The 15,743-nt window shown below is 45.1% G+C and overlaps 1 protein-coding gene across 2 annotated transcripts in view; it reads left to right on the forward strand.

Annotated features, from left to right (window-relative positions):
* Positions 1-162: 162 nt before the first annotated feature.
* Positions 163-15,743, forward strand: part of PKD1 (polycystin 1, transient receptor potential channel interacting) — a 140,689-nt gene continuing 125,108 nt past the window's right edge. For both annotated transcript variants that reach the window (XM_048866375.2, XM_048866376.2), the window contains exon 1: positions 163-762. In XM_048866375.2, coding sequence (XP_048722332.2) covers positions 494-762 — 269 coding nt within the window. In that variant the 5' untranslated portion in view covers positions 163-493. The remainder of the gene's footprint in view (positions 763-15,743) is intronic.

Consider the following 15,743-nt stretch of genomic DNA (forward strand, 5'->3'; position numbering starts at 1 on the left):
GGCAGAGGAGAAGGAAACTTTCCGGGCGTGCAGCAGCCGTGGAGCGCTGGCGCTGAGCTCCCGCAGGAGAGGGGCCAGCGGGGGCTGCGCCGGGGCTCGGAGCAGCTCTGGCCGCCGAGGGGCCTGGCTTGCCTGCCCGCAGCCGGGCGGAGGGCGGAGCGCCAGGGCGGAGCGGGGAGCTGGCGGCAGGCCCCGGGCAGAGCCGCGGGGCGCTGGGCTCCAGCTGTCAGGGCGGAGGAGGATGCTGGCGCGGCGGGCCGGGCGGCGGGAGGAGGAGCCCTAGCCGCGTCCCAGGCCAAGCGCGGCAGCGGCGGGCAGGACACAGCGCGCAGCCCGAGCCCCGGCAGGAGGAGCGCGCTGCGTCGGGGCCGCTGAGCCCAGGCAGGGGCCATGCAGCGGGCCGGCCGGTGCTGAGCCCAGCGCGTCCCGGGCCCGGGGCTGTCCGGGCCGGGGGGATCGGCGGGCCGGGGCCATGCCCTGCCCGCAGTGAGCGATGCCTTTTGGAAATGGACACACTGGATCACGGCGCAAACATGGCGTCCCCTCGGCCAGGCTCCCCGTCTCCGGCTGGTGCCTGCTCTGCTGTCTGCTGTGCGGGGGGCTGGCCGCGGCCGGGGGCCCCCCCGCCCAGAGCTGCCAGCCCTGCGGCCCCAGCTGTACCTGCGCCGGCGGCAGGGCCCCGGGCTCCTGCCTGGTGAACTGCTCCTCGCGGGGGCTGGAGCAGCGCCCGGGGATCGGCGTCCCGCCGGCAGCCACCGCTCTGTAAGTCCGGCTGCGCCCAGGGCGCACGGGGAGGGGGCGCCCAGGGCGCGCGGGGACCGGGAGGGTCCTTGGGGTGGGGGGTCACCCACCCATGCACCAGCCGGGCCGAGCCGCCTGCGGCTCTCAGGTTGCTCATGAAACGCACTCACCGCTCGGCTCTGTGCTTGCCGGGACGTGGCTAGGCTCGGGGAGCCGCATTCACCCCCAGGCATTGGGTGGGTGTGTGTGTGTGTGGGGGGGGGGGGTGAAAGGCGGCTCTCGGCGGCTCTCCCCCTCCTCTGTCCCCCGCAGGCGCCAGCGGCTGCCTTGCTTTGTTGTTGTCAAAAGACGAGAAATGCGAGGGTACCACTGACCTTTTGTTTACAACCAAAGCTGCCGTTGGCACTAGTCTGGCACTGAAGGCCAGGGCTGAGAGCTAGACTGCAGGAGGCGTAAGATTTCCTTCCACGGAGGAATAATTTTGTTTTAAACCTGTGACCGCTAGCAAAGCCCCCCCCGCAGCGGGGCTGGGATCTTTCCAAGCGAGCTGGGTCCTGAAATCTCACCTTGAACAATTTGGAGGTGCTCTGGCAGTTTTAGTTAACTTTCTTTCCAGCAGTAGTTTTCCTTGTCTTGCAGTGGGGGTTTTGTAGCAATAAAACTTGCCGTGGTTTATGCTGGGACACAGATCATATGCATGACAGCAGAGGCAAATATGGAAAAATCAAGGGAGGATTGCTTAGAACTAGACCTTGCAAGAATTGGAATGTGTGCAGAACTGTACTTACTGAAGTATGTGATTTAACTAAGAATGATACAGTGGCCTGGTGGAGGAATCAAAAGGAAACAACTTCAGCATCTGTAAATGAAGGCGGTCCAATCCTGCATATAACTTCACACAATGGCTTCAGTAGGACAGCTCATGTGAATTCTGTTACTTGTGTGTAAGTAACAGGGCTGCCAGCAGTAGCAGGATACTGGATTTGATGACCTAGGAGGCCCCCTCATGTCCTATGTTATATGTGTAACTTTGCTGATGACACCCACAACCAGGGCGAACATACATAAAGTTACTCACATTCATAAGTGTTGACAGAATCAAGCAACTGCCTTGCGACTGTAGGCTTAGATCCTTGCAAAGACTCCTGCATGTGCTCAACTTTTTGCATTTTAAGTGGTGCGCAAAATTTGCAAATCTTTGCTAGCTCAGGCTCGTAGGCTTCTACCAGGATCCCGAATAAAAGTGTTATGGTCATGCCAAGCTTTTAAGGTGTTCCCTGGTATGTTAGAGGAAAAGAACAGGCTGTTCCCTTTTGCTCTGGGCTGGGGCAGAGAGGCGTGCAGTGGGTTTCAGAGAACCACAGTGGATGTTACGGAGTGAGGGCCCGATCTGTAGATGGAATCCCGTGGCCACGGTTCGAGCATTGGCTGCGTCAGGGGCAGATACAAAAACAATTCAAATGTTTGATCAAAACTTCTAGAGAGAAATAGCTGTAAAGCAAGGTGATTAGTATGTTTCTAACTGGCTTTAGATTCAATGACGTTAATGACCAAGTCGAGTGTATTAAAAAAGAATCTGGCTGATCCCTAGAATGGTTCGGTCAGTTAAAAAGGTTAGAATAGCAGGTTTATTTAACAGGCTGAAGAGGAGCTGTGGGAATTGTTATTTTTTCTTTTAATGGGTGAGTTCAAATCAGTAGTTGTCCTACATAGATAAAACTTTAGGGAATAACTTTTCTGTTCTTCAGGGAACAAAATCCTTTCATAGGTTTTGTTGAAAAGGGAACAGCCACCTAAATGATATTTCCCTGTGCAGTAAGAAAGTTTCAGTTTATCCACATCCTATTGATATTGCAATAAAGTAAATGTCAGCTTTAGTGTTAGTGTTGCTTAACAATAATTTTTAAATCTGTGAAGTTTTAAAAGGCCATTGTTTTGCATAATTCTACTGGCAATCCTGTGAAGTGTGCAGTATTCGGAAACCTTTGTACTTTTTTAAGAATAAAAAAATCCATCACAAATACCTTTGAAAACTTTATCATGTGGATCAGGGGGACAGACCTAGAGTAGCTTCAGAGAGAACGACAGCTTTTCATCTCAAAGTGGAGGTGAGTTTTAAGTCTTTTCGTACAACAAAATTAGACTATTAAGTGCTTCTTTTCCTGGGCGATTTAAATTGTAGAAATATACTCTGGCCCTAGAACATAAAAACATGTTCCTCAAAGTTGTACATCTTGCTAAGTTTTTACATTTATTTCTTAAAATAAAGCAGAAAGTGAATTTTGCAGAAATCCCTCAACTGGGCAAGATTCATTTTTATTTATTTACTGGTTGCGTGAGCTGCGCAATAGGCAGAGTTAGACATTTGTGGCAGAGGCTCTGCAAATTTAATTTTGCTTTGGACAAAACAAGCGGTGTATAAAATTGGCCTCTTCCCATAAGGATCTTTAAAAGCCTTCTGAAGACAGTGATGAGGATCAAGAGTGTCACTGGAACTTCAGTTCAAGCTTCTAAACCGAGTTGGGGTTATTGTGGCGGCTTTATGGGTATTACTAATTTTACGAGTGAGTGCTTAAGACAGCTAATTATTGTTCAGCAGTGTTCAGGGTGCTTTTACCACCCAACAATTAGGATGGGCCCTTAATATATACAAGAGCTACTGGACATCTAACTTAAATACTCAAAGTGTGTTATCCATTCTACTGGAGCAAGCACACTGATACCTCAGGGTAATGTTATTAGCAGCAGGATTTGTCCTATTTTAATTTATGTGAAATTATTGGTTTTACAGCCCTATTAACGTGAATGGTTCACAAGAAGAGTGATCTTCTTTGGAATTCACAAATTTTAGCTATATCTGAATTTGCAAAGGGATCTTTGGCAGGCTATGGATCATTCAGGATGCACAGTAAAGGCTCTGTTGGGGATCAAAGTATGTGTTTTTAATACTTGATCTCTTGGTATAAGTTGTGGTGAAGTTGTGCCCCTCCTCTGGGAATGCACTGCAGAATTTGGACAGGAAATACAGGAAGATACAGTGTAGAAAGATTGCTACCCTATTTGATCTTCTAATGGGGAGAAAGCATGAACATGTAATTATAGGTGTCATAATTGTATGATAAGATCTATAAGAGTTGAGTTACTCCAGGGGTGCATTTAGCCCCACATCTTTTCACCCCACAAGATAGGAGGGAAACTCTACAACCTAACCATTATGTGCTGCATTTATTGACAGATAAGGCAGCTGGTCTTAAATATTCTGCTACCTATTCTCATGTAATGGCTTGCAGTGATATTTTGTAATAAGAAAAAAGTTGTATAAATAAATTTTTAAACACAAAATGCAGCTGCATCAACCTGCATGAAAGCAGTACAGTTCAGCAACTATGAACCCTGAAGGAACGATAACACCTTGGTGATGAAGTCCTCAATTGAGCAGTTAGGCACATATTAGCAGTCCACTGAAGTCAATGTGATTACGTGTGTGCAAGTGTAGAATCGGAGCCTAGGATAGGAATGCTCGTGAAAAAACCTTTTGGCCAGCATAGCAGACACGGCATTTTCTTATTCAAAATTGCAAACACTGAGGGAATGGTTACCACGAATACAGGAGAAATGCCACATCCAAAGAATCACCAAGGAAAACAAATACTGCCAGAAATATAGGCTGCATACCTAGATGAAAGCAGTCTCTTGTTCCATTTAACAGCAACATCAAATCAAAATTTGTCACCCTGTAAGGGAAATAACTTGAAGGCATCTAATATTAAATGTCTAAACAAACGTAAGAGGAAACGCTGTGTGCAAATTGATCGTCTTCAGTCCTTAACGTAAAAAGGTACTTTAAAAGCAAGAGTTTTCAAGGGCAACCCTGGCTGTTTTGTATGTTCATCCCCATTGAGAGGAATTCCGATAATATCTGAAAGTGTTCTTCTCCCATTGGTTGTGGATTTATGCAAACTTTTTGTTTAGGATATTAGATCTTTGGTGAAACAGGATAATCCTGATTTAGATTTCAGCTGAGATCAGAGACTAGTTTTTCTTTCCCCTGTGAATATTTACTATTTCTGACACCTCTGGAGTATCTTAGTGACTCTTTTTTTAAACAGAGGGATTAGAATCTTGTTCATAGAAATGTCAGTCTGGAAAGGAGCTAGTCCAGCCCCCTGCACTGAGGCAGGACCAAGAAAACCTAGGCCATCCCTGACAAGCGTTTGTCCAACTGGTTCTTAAAAGCCTCCAGTGACAGGGATTCCACAACCTCCGCTGGAAGATTATTTAAGAGTTTCACTACCTTTACAGTTAGAAAGTTTTTCCTAATGTCTGACTTAAATCTCCCTTGCTGCAAATTAAGCCCATCGCTTCTTGTCCTACTTTCAGTGGAAAGGGAGAAGAATTTTTCACTGTCCTCTTTATAAACAGCCCTCAACCTATTTGAAGACCGTTATCAGATCTCCTTTTCTCAAGACTAAACATGTTCAGTAGAAACGCATGTATTTGTCCTTCAGTAATCCATAATAGTAGTAATTCTTGGGCGATAGCACTATCAGAATGCTGCAGTAAGGGCTCGCTGTTGCTCTTACAAACTATTGGCCCAAACCTGCCGACATGTACATTTCAGTAGTTCCATTAGCTTCAGTGAGATGGTTTAGGCATGTCGAGTTACTGACGTCCCTTAAATCTTTGCAGAATTGGGACCTGTATTACTAATTTAACACTACTTATTATAAGGGGATGTGTCAGCAGTCCCTATTTTTATGTTGCCTAACGAATAATCTAAGCAAACCCTGGCGGTATAAATGTATTTTAAGATGCAGGAACATATATTTTTTGTGTTTCCTAACTCAATTATTTGTATGACTTGGTAAGTTTCAGTAGGTCTCCCAGTCATTAATGGAATTTGTTTATTTCTATTTCAACATATAAATATAAGAAATTCCTATCCAAGATTCAAGTCATGCTTAACGGGTAATGAAAAATGAAATCCAATTAAAACAAAGCAGCAGTAGCAAAACGCTCTCTGTACAAAAGCAGCCGGTCCACAAAACCAAAACATCCCTACTTCAGTCATGAAGAACCTGAATCTCACTCAAATAAGCATCCTTATCTCCATCTAAACTTGAGGTTCTGGTTTTCTTTTTTTTCCAGAGATAGACTTTTTTTAATGAAAAAAAAGGGAGAGAGAGAGAGAGCGAGAGAGAGCGCACACACAGGTTGAGGTGCAGGGATAAAATTAATTAAAATCAAAATGAACTCAGTCTATTGAAAGGACAAAAAATGCATGAGGTACATAAGGAAAATATGTCACATGTAACACATTGAACAAGGTAGGGATTATGTAGTGCATGATTGACGCCAATGAGCTAAGATATTATTAGTGAGGTGGCACTGTAATGTCGGCTTTGTTTAAGGCAGTGCCCTACAGTGGACTACAGAGTTTGCTACTCTCCTTCCAGAGGTTTCAGACAAATTACCCCTGTATCTTAAATGTTTGTTGGCTTTTTATTCTGACGACTAACTTTGGCTTTTTGTCTGCTGCTGGCGTAGAGCATTTTCGTAACAACCACCACCTACTGTTTGGGGGAAACACTGTCCGTCTGAGAGATGGCGTTATAGCGGTTTCTGTGTATTTGCTTAGAGAATTTGCCAAGCTGCCATGTAGAAACTGGAGCGACAGAGAAGTCTCTTGCCTCCCTAGACTCCAGCCCAACCATTTAAGAATTTGCACTTAGTAATTCAGTGCAACCAAATGTGAACAAGAGCAATAATTTAAGGAGACAAACTAAGAAACCACAGCTAGACACCCCAAGTGGGTGGAGTGAATACAGAGCTCACTAGAGACCCAGTTCTGCTGCAATTCAGTAATGCAGGATCAGGTCCTAAGCATTTATCAGTGTTTGGGAAGAGGCTTTGGAGGTACCTGATGGTGTTTTGCTCCTATACATTTAAAGAGTTAAGAAATAGAATTTTAACACTGTTAAAATAAATCCAGCTGTGGGACTTGCTCTGTGTTCATTGTTTTAAAATGATTGTGCTAAATAATTTCTTGACCAGTTAATCATTCCTTCCACCGTTCTATTGGGAGAGATAATGGGGACAAGGTAACTTTGTAGGGTGAGTGTGAGGGAATGCCTTATCTTTGTACAATTCATGTGGCTGAGTTATCCTGAAATCCAGGTGGTGTTTAGAAGGGGTTTTGCTTTTGTGTCATTAATTCTGTTTTTCTCCTTCCTTCTGCAATTCATTTTCCTTGTGTCACTTCCTTCATTTTAGAACTAATTGTATAGCTTATTCCTCTTTAACGCAGCTCCTTCTTGCTTTTGCATTTTGAAGTGACAGTGTGGGCCCAATCCCAAACCACTATTCAGGCAAGTTAGCCCATTGGTAGTCTACTCATATGAGTAAGGCAAGCAAGATTTGTTCAGCTGCTTTCGTTCTGCTCTCACACCATGGGAATCTTCGCTGGTTTTAATCCTACATTTGAATCAAGCAATTTTTAAAAAGTCACCTGTTAATGCTTTGCTCCCTGTTTGTAGCCGAGTGGCATTCCTTGTTTTATCTCAATGTGAATTATTTTCCCCACATTGTTTTCCATATTGCATTTCTGCGTTGTCCCTCTTCTACTTCTCCAGGCCCTGTCCTGCTTCTTTATGGACGCATTATCCTTATTTAACACCGCTTCCCCATCACCTATCTATGGACTTGCTCCTGTCAACTTCAAAGACCTGAGGGCCAGATCAACCTCAGTTCTATTGACTCCCCTCCCCCACCCCCAACATCTCCTCCCCTTGCCTAGCAAAACATGCTTGTACAGAGCAGGTCACATTCCCCTTTAGTGGCTGGTCCACAAAGAGGATGAGACTTTTCAATTAGACCCTTCTTTTCGTAAACAACGTTCACATTCAGGAGAAGGCTAGCTAGGTTTTCATATTACAGGGCTCTTTTTACTAAGGGCTTGCAAACACTTGGAAGACTACCGTGGCCCAGCAACTGTAACGCTTCAGTGTAGACGCTACCTACCCCAAGGGGAGAGTTTCTCCCATTGGTGTAGGTAATCCATCTCCTCAAGAAGCAGTAGCTAGATTGTCAGAAGAATTCTTACATCAACTTAGCACTGTCTACATGGGGACTTAGGCCTGGTCTATACTACAGAGTTAGGTTGACGCAAGGCAGCTTACGTCGCCCTAACTATGGAAACATCCACACTAAAATTTCGCTCCCACTGTCATAATCATCCCACTACGCCGACTTAGTAACTCCACCTCCTCGAGCACTGTCGAGTCAATGTTGATGTAGTTAGGTCAATGCAATGTCCGTGTAGACACGGCGTTGCTTACATTGACTGTTACTGGCTTTCAGAAGCCATCCCAAAATGGCCCACGCTGACAGTGCAGTTGGTACAAGCGCTCCAGGTGAGGCTGTGCACCGCCGACACGACGAGTGTAGTGTGGACGTGCAAAAGCGATTTAATTACTGCAGCAGCTGTATGCCAACGTAACTTAGGTCGACATAATTTTGTCGTGTAGACATACCCCCTTAGGCTGTCTTAACTACATCACTCAGGGGTGTGGATTTTTCAGACCACTGAGTGCTGTAGCTAGGTTGATCTAATTATCTAGTATAGACCAGCCCTAAGATACTGATAATAAATTCCAGTTTAGCTTCAGCAAGACTAGATGCGAGGTATAAATATTTCACAATGCACTGCAAACCAAAGACAGAGTGGTAAAGGGTAACAAAACAAACAACAAAAAAGGTTAAAATCATAAAAATGGATTTAAAGAATATGGTCATCAGTAACAGTGTTTGCAATTTCCAGTATAGCCACGGATAGCATTTCTTGTGGTAAAATTGCAGAAACCATGACTAGAAACGAGAATTTTTTGTTTGTTTTTGTATTAATCAATTTTTAAGAGACATGCAGCTGATGGATTTTAAAATCGAAATAAACATTATTTTCTAGATAGGTACATTTCCTCCCAATCAGACTATTAACCCTGTAATGAGGAGGTTAGCAGAAAAGACAGACTGCCATCAGTTGTGGTCTCATACCTCAGAAGCCAAGTAGCACCAGACCTGGCCAGTACTTAGATAGCAAGAGAGCCCAGGAAAGTCCCATGTATGGCACAGAATGGTTTTAATTTTTTAGGTAACACTCTTCTGTTCCAGTACTCAGCCTGGTGCGACGGTGCACTGGTTTGTATCAGTGCCATTTTTGGGCAGAGATGAAAAAGGAGGTGTGGACTGTGTGTGGTAAGAGCAGGGATGGTAACCATGGTAACATGCTGTAATACCGATTCGGTTTATACAGGCCGCCTCCCTGAAATCCCCACTCAGGTTTCAACCGATTCAGTATTCTTCACTTCCTGTCCTCAACTTCAGCATAGCACCGGTGTGTGCTAGTAAAACAGTAGCAACCTCCTCTGGGGTGGGACACGTCAGAGGCTATGGGCTGTGGAGGGAGCCAGGGGCCCACATGGATGGAGCCAGTTGCAGGACTGGGGAGATAACTTGTAAATAGCTATGGGATCTCTCAAGCTGAAAGGCATCATAGAAGTTGGCCTTTGTTTTTCCCATCCCAAAAGCATGATTTAAACAAAGTTTACCAAAACGGGAAGGGCAGGGAACATCTGGCTGCACAATATGGAATTCAGGACAGGAACAGACTTAGTAGCCTAAGAAAAGCAAGTTAGCGTGTGTCATCATGGGATGGGAGATACTGGACTGGCTGACTTTGGCAATAACATGACAGAATCTGCTGAACAGACTTTTGCAAGCTAAGACCATTCAGAAAAAACAAACAAACAAACCAACCGCTCATGATGGAAGATGCTTCGAAACCCCATGCCTGGAACTCATAACTATCTTACCCATCTCAGATTGTGTTCAAGTCACCATTCCTTGTCGGATTACATTCCAGTTACTGTTAGGCAACTGGGACAGAAAACCCAAACGCTACACCTGTGTTCTAGGCTAGAGCCTGCTAGCGTCTGAGTAATGTTTTTGTATTGAGGGTACAGGCTATAATGGGAATCAAACAAGGGCGCTGGAACAATGTGTATAGGGCGGGTGCTGAGAGCCATTGAACCAAACTGTGAACCCTGGATATGATGGAAACCACTTCACGCCAGGGGGTGCTGCCGTACCCCCAGTTCCTGCACCTATGGAACCAAACACATTCCTTGGTTGGAGTTTTCAGGTTTTGAGTATCGGAACTGGGATAATTTGAAAAGTGTTCATGCAAAGACACAACCTCCTCTACCCTTTGGGCAGAGAGCTACAGATTAGGTGTGACCAAACTCACACTACAAAAGCAGTTTCTCCTCCTTTGGGGTTCACACCTCAACTGCTAGAAGAGGGCCTCATCCTTCCTGATTGAGCTAACCTCATTATCCCTAGCCTGATTCTTGCTTGCATATTTATACCTGCTTCTGGAAATTTCCACTACATGCATCTGACGAAGTGGGTATTCACCCATGAAAGCTTATGCTCCAATACATCTGTTAGTCTATAAGGTGCCACAGGATTCTTTGCCTCTTTCACAGACTCACACTGGCTTAGATTTGTGTCTTTTTTGTGGCGTTGTGGGAAAAAGAAGAAATCTAAACACAGAAAAAACTAAGACACAGGGGACTGGATTGTGTCCTCACTTACAGGGGCCTGCTGAAGTCAATAGACAGAATTTGGCCCAATGATGATACCACCTTCTCTGTAATAGTCATTTTTAAGGCACAAGACTAACTTGCTTCTGCTTTGAAATTGGGGTTTCCGGTGAGGAGTTGGCAGGATGGGCTAGAGCCAGGAATCTTGAAAAATGGGCTCTGTGCAAGTTTCCCCGTGCAAGTTTCCCCGTGCAAACATCACTAATGAAATTCTGCTTGGACTTGCAGCCGCTTTGCTGTGCCAGCCTTGGGTGTTACACAGCTCTCTACCCATGTACTGCAATCCCTTGCTCTCCCTGTACCTGACCAGTATGGCTTCATGTTGCTCAGAGCATCCCCAACTGCAGCTGCCTCAAGGGAAGGGTGGGGGGCTTGCAGACCACTGAGAGGCTAACAGCATCATTTACAGCAAATTCTGTATGCAGTGACTTGCACCTGCTTGCCTTGCAGTTTTGGTGGGGCAGAAAATGCTGCGCACCATCCACAGTGGCCTTTAGTTGTCTGTAAAATTCTTTGGGCTCCAGAACCAGCGGTCTGTTTTTCTGAAACACCCTATCCTGTTAGCAGGTGTTGATCCTGCTAGGAATGGGTTAAGTAGGTTCTGCTGAGGTAAATGGCTCATAGCCCCCCAAGAGATGGGAGTGGCTCTTGGAAGAGAGGATATTGAGTGGGGGCTGAGCAGTTTCAGAGGAGGAACCCTAGAAGCACCCAAGTTTGGGAAGGTCTGAGCTGAATTTTTATGTTGTGTAGATAATTTCTTTGTTCAAAAAGCCACACCTTAGGAAGGGAGTGAAGTGATTTTCTGAATCTACAGTATGTGGAGTTTTAGATCAGGTTGGTAAAAGCACCTGTTTACAGGTCCCTTCAGGAGTATGCTTGGATGTAGCAGTACAATTCTCACTTGGGGTGCAAGAGGACCGGGGTTATATATTTAGAGACCAAGGTGATAGGTACATTGTAGAATCATCTAGTCCAGTCCTCTGCACTGAGACAGGATTAAGTATTATCCAGATAGTCACTGACTAAAGGGGGAGGGATAGCTCAGTGGTTTGAGCATTGGCCTGCTAAACCCAGGGTTGTGAGCTCAGTCATTGAGGGGGCTATTTAGGGATCTGGGCCAAAAATTGGGGATTGGCCCTGCTTTGAGGAGGGGGTTGGATTAGATGACCTCCTGAGGTCCCTTCCAATCCTGATATTCTATGACTGACAGGTGTTTGTCTACCTGTTCTTAAAAACCCTTCATTGACAGAAATTCCACAACCTCCCTAGGTAATTGTTCCAGTGCTTACAGGTAGGAAGATTTTCCTGATGTCTAACCTAAATCTCTCTTGCTGCAATTTAAGCATGTTACTTCTTGTCCTATCCTCAGAGGCTAAGGAGAACAATTTCTCCTTCTCCTCCTTGTAACAACCTTTTATGTACTTGAAAACTGTTATCAAGTGCCCCCTCAGTCTTCTCTTCTCCAGCCTAAACAAATCCAATTTTTTCAATCTTTCCTCATAGGTCATGTTTTCTAGACCTTTAATCATTTTTGTTGCTTTCCTCTGGACTTTCTCCAGTTTGTCCACATCTTCCCTGAAGTGTGGAGCCAGAACTGGACACAATACTCCAGTTGAGGCCTTATCAGTGTTGAGTGGAGTGGAAGAATTACTTCTCATGTCTTGCTTACAACACTCCTGTTAATACATCCCAGAATGATGGTTGCTTTTTTTTTTTTGCAATGATATTACATTGTTTACGCATATTTAGTTTGTGATCCACTACACCCCTAGGTCATTTTCTGCAGTGCTCTGTCCTAGGCAGTTATTTCCCCGTTTTGTATTTGTGCAACTGATTGTTCCCGCCTAAGTGGAATACTTTGTATTTGTCCATATTGAATTTCATCCTATTTAATTCACATAATTTCTCCAGTTTGTCAAGATCATTCTGAATTTTAATCCTATCCTCCAAAGCACTTGCAACCTTTCTGGCTTGTTATCGTCTGCAAACTTTATAAATATACACTCTATGCCATTATCCAAATAATTTATGAAGATATTGAATAGAACTGGACCCAGGACAGATTCCTGCGAGACCCCACTCAATATGCCTTTCCAGCTCAGTTGTGAGCCATGGACAACTACTCTGAGTATGGTTTTCCAACTAGTTGTGCACTCACCTTATAGTAGGTTTGTCTAGGCTATATTTCCCTAGTTTGTTTATGAGACGGTCATGCAAGATGGTGAAGATATACGAAATCTGCTGCTTCCCCCCATTCACAAGGTTGCTACCCTGTCAAAGAAGGATATTAGGCTGGTTTTGACAAATCCATATTGACTGTTTCTTATTACAGTTTAAGTGCTGACAAACATTGTTTGATTATTTGCTGCATTATCTTTCCGGGTATTGTAAGCTGACTGGTCTGTAATTTTCTGGGCTGTCCTTATTCCCTGTTTTTATAGATGGGCACTATATTTGCCCTTTTTCAATCCTCAGGTCTCTCTCCCATCCTCCACGACTTCTCAGAGATAATTACTAATGGCTCAGAGATCTCTTCAGGCAGTTCCCTAATTAAATGTCCATTATCTGTCTAGATATTTGAAGGGTGCTCTGCTGTGAATACAAGATCAGTGGGTCCATGGAGATACACCAGAAGTTACTGTAGTGAAAGGAACACATGGGCCCCTCTAGTATCTGAAGACAGATATTGTTCATTTTATTTATTTATATCTGGCAGGCTCGTGGCACTTGAAAGAACATTTAAGTGGCTGTTTCTTACTTCTCCGTTCATCTCCTTGTTTTATAGCTTGGGCTGGTTGTGGTCAAGGGTGGCATCCTGTTTCGCCTTTCCCAGCATGGCTTAAGTAAAACAGATGTTCCCCTTCCTCACACTCATGTAATGCATTTCCAGTGTTAGATCGACGCTGGCAAAGGTACTGTGATGTGTGTGGAGGGAAGATGTTGTGTAGCCCCTTTGGCCCTGTCTTCTCTCTGAAATTAACCAGAGTGGTGTGGCCGACTCCCCCCGTCGGCTTTTAAAATTGTCACCTGTGCATGTGACACAAAGCTGGTGTCTCTTTCCTCCCCCTCCTCTCATCTCCAGCAGTGGGGACAGGCGCGGACTGTTCCTCCAGCACGTATGGTTGATAGGGGAATGTTCACGGGTTTTGCCTCATGAGTTGCTTCTGTGCTGTTGCCTAATGGTTTTCACATGCAGAGGGAGGCTGCATTTCTGTTTTCCAGCAGACTGAACCGTCTGAGCCGTGCTCTCTGGCTGGTGCCAAGCGGGTCCATGGAATGATAATCATCATCACAGGCCGCATCCAAGTTCTGAGTGCACGGCTGCCACTGGGGTCTAGGGGCGCTCCGAGGGCTCGCAGAGGGGAGCCCTGTCTATGGGAAGCATTTCCCCTTTCACTCTAAGGGGGTGCAGGACTAGTACCACAATTGGGAACAATTAAAACTGCATCAAATACAGACTATACAGTCCCAGACAAGCCAGATCCACTCCCAGGGCGTGGGTTTATGACCTGGAATTGGCCAGCCAGCCCCTCCACCCCCAATCATGGTCTACAAGCATAGATCCCTCCCCATAAGAGCTTATGAAGCATTGGGTCTAGGGCAAAGTCAGCCCTGTACACAAGGGCCTATGCTCCACCTAAGTCCTCAAGATAGGACTTAGCTGGTGCCTCGCTCTGCAGCTGGCCCTCTGCACAGGGGTGAATTTCATTCTTACTTTGCTACATCAAGCAACGAACACGGTCAGAAAGCTTTGTAAGAGGGGCAAGTTTTTAAAAGGAGGGATTGGAGTGAAGAAAGGGTGGTCAGCTGGAACATGGGAATTCATAGCTTCCAGGGCCAGAAGGGACCATTATGATCCTCTAGTCTGACCTCCTACATAACACGGGCCAGCGAACGGCCCCAAAATAATTCCTAGGGTAGCTCTTTTAGAAAAACATCCACTCTTGATTTAAACATGGCCAGTGATGGAGAATCCCCCACAACCCTTGGTGAGTTGTTCCAGTGATTGATTACTCTCACCATTCAAAATTTACACCTTATTTCTCATCTCAGTGTGTCTAGATTCAATTTCCAGCCTTTGGATCATGTTACGCCTTTCTCTGCTAGACTGAAGAGCCCAGTATTACATATTTGTTCCCCAGGTAAGTACTTACAGACTGTGGTCACATCGCCCCTTAACCTTCTCTTTGGTAAGCTAAATGGAGTGAGCTCCTTCAGTCTATCACTATAAGGCAGGTTTTGTACTCTTTCTCCTGGCTCTTCTCTGAGCCCAATGAAGTGTATTTAACATTTTGTATTGGGGTAATACCTTGGGGCCTTGATAAGGGATCAGGGCACCGTTGGGCTAGACACTGTATAAACTCAGCAGAGAGGTAGTCCCTGTCCTGAAGCACTTACATTTTTGCACAATTACTTGCACTGTAAGCGTGGCACGTAGACAGTCTTGCCAGTGCTGTGGTCATGCCTGTTTCACAAACAATTCCTTAAAACTACACTGCGACCTTCTTTCAGTTATTTCTGTCTTGCAAACCTGTCTCTGCACCCAGATGCTTTCAGCCCATCACACAGTTTCAAATTTTTTTAAATTATTCCCCCCCCCAACACACATCTGAATGGGTTCCTGGAAATTGGAGATTTAAAAATGGGAAGTGCTTGTCTGAAATCTGATGCAGTGATTCCCTAGGAGAATACTTTCCATTTGGAAAGGTCTTGGCCCCTTTCCAGCCCTCTGTTAAAGTTGTTCTAGATGGTGGCTCATTATTGCTACCTCTGTGGGTTTTATTTTAAAAAAAAGGCCTGTTACATAAGCAACAAGTTGGTGAATCCATTAGTTGGGCTCACTTCTCAGCGATTCCACTACGTGAAGTGACTGGAGGTCGAGACACACTGAGACAAACAGAGTAACAATGGCCAGAGATTCATAAGTAATTAATTAAATCTGTGCAGATCAAAGGTTTCTATCAGAGTGTGGGAACGTTGGTTTACTCCTACAGAAGGAAAACCAAGATCAGTGGCCTTTATGGAGTGAATTCTGTACTGACTGGCAACCCTGGGGTGAGTGCAGAATTTGCCTCAAGCCTCTTTAAAAGTCTAGTGCCAACAAAGTGGAAGTACAAAACTATATGCCGCAAGGCGAGCTGCACTATTTCATGTTAAGAATGTGAGTTTTTTTTAACCCCCTCCTATAGTTTATTTAGGAGAGTGAAAAGTGGCCTGGGTTCATACAAATAGTAATTAATGGCCTTACATTTACAAGGCTCACTTACTGTTGTTGCTCCCACTACAGAAATGCAGCCACCTCTGTGGTGCAGCGTGGTGCATGCCAAGGAAGTGACTCAA

Source organism: Caretta caretta, chromosome 10, assembly GCF_965140235.1.
Source record: "Caretta caretta isolate rCarCar2 chromosome 10, rCarCar1.hap1, whole genome shotgun sequence".
NCBI classification, from domain to species: domain Eukaryota; kingdom Metazoa; phylum Chordata; order Testudines; family Cheloniidae; genus Caretta; species Caretta caretta.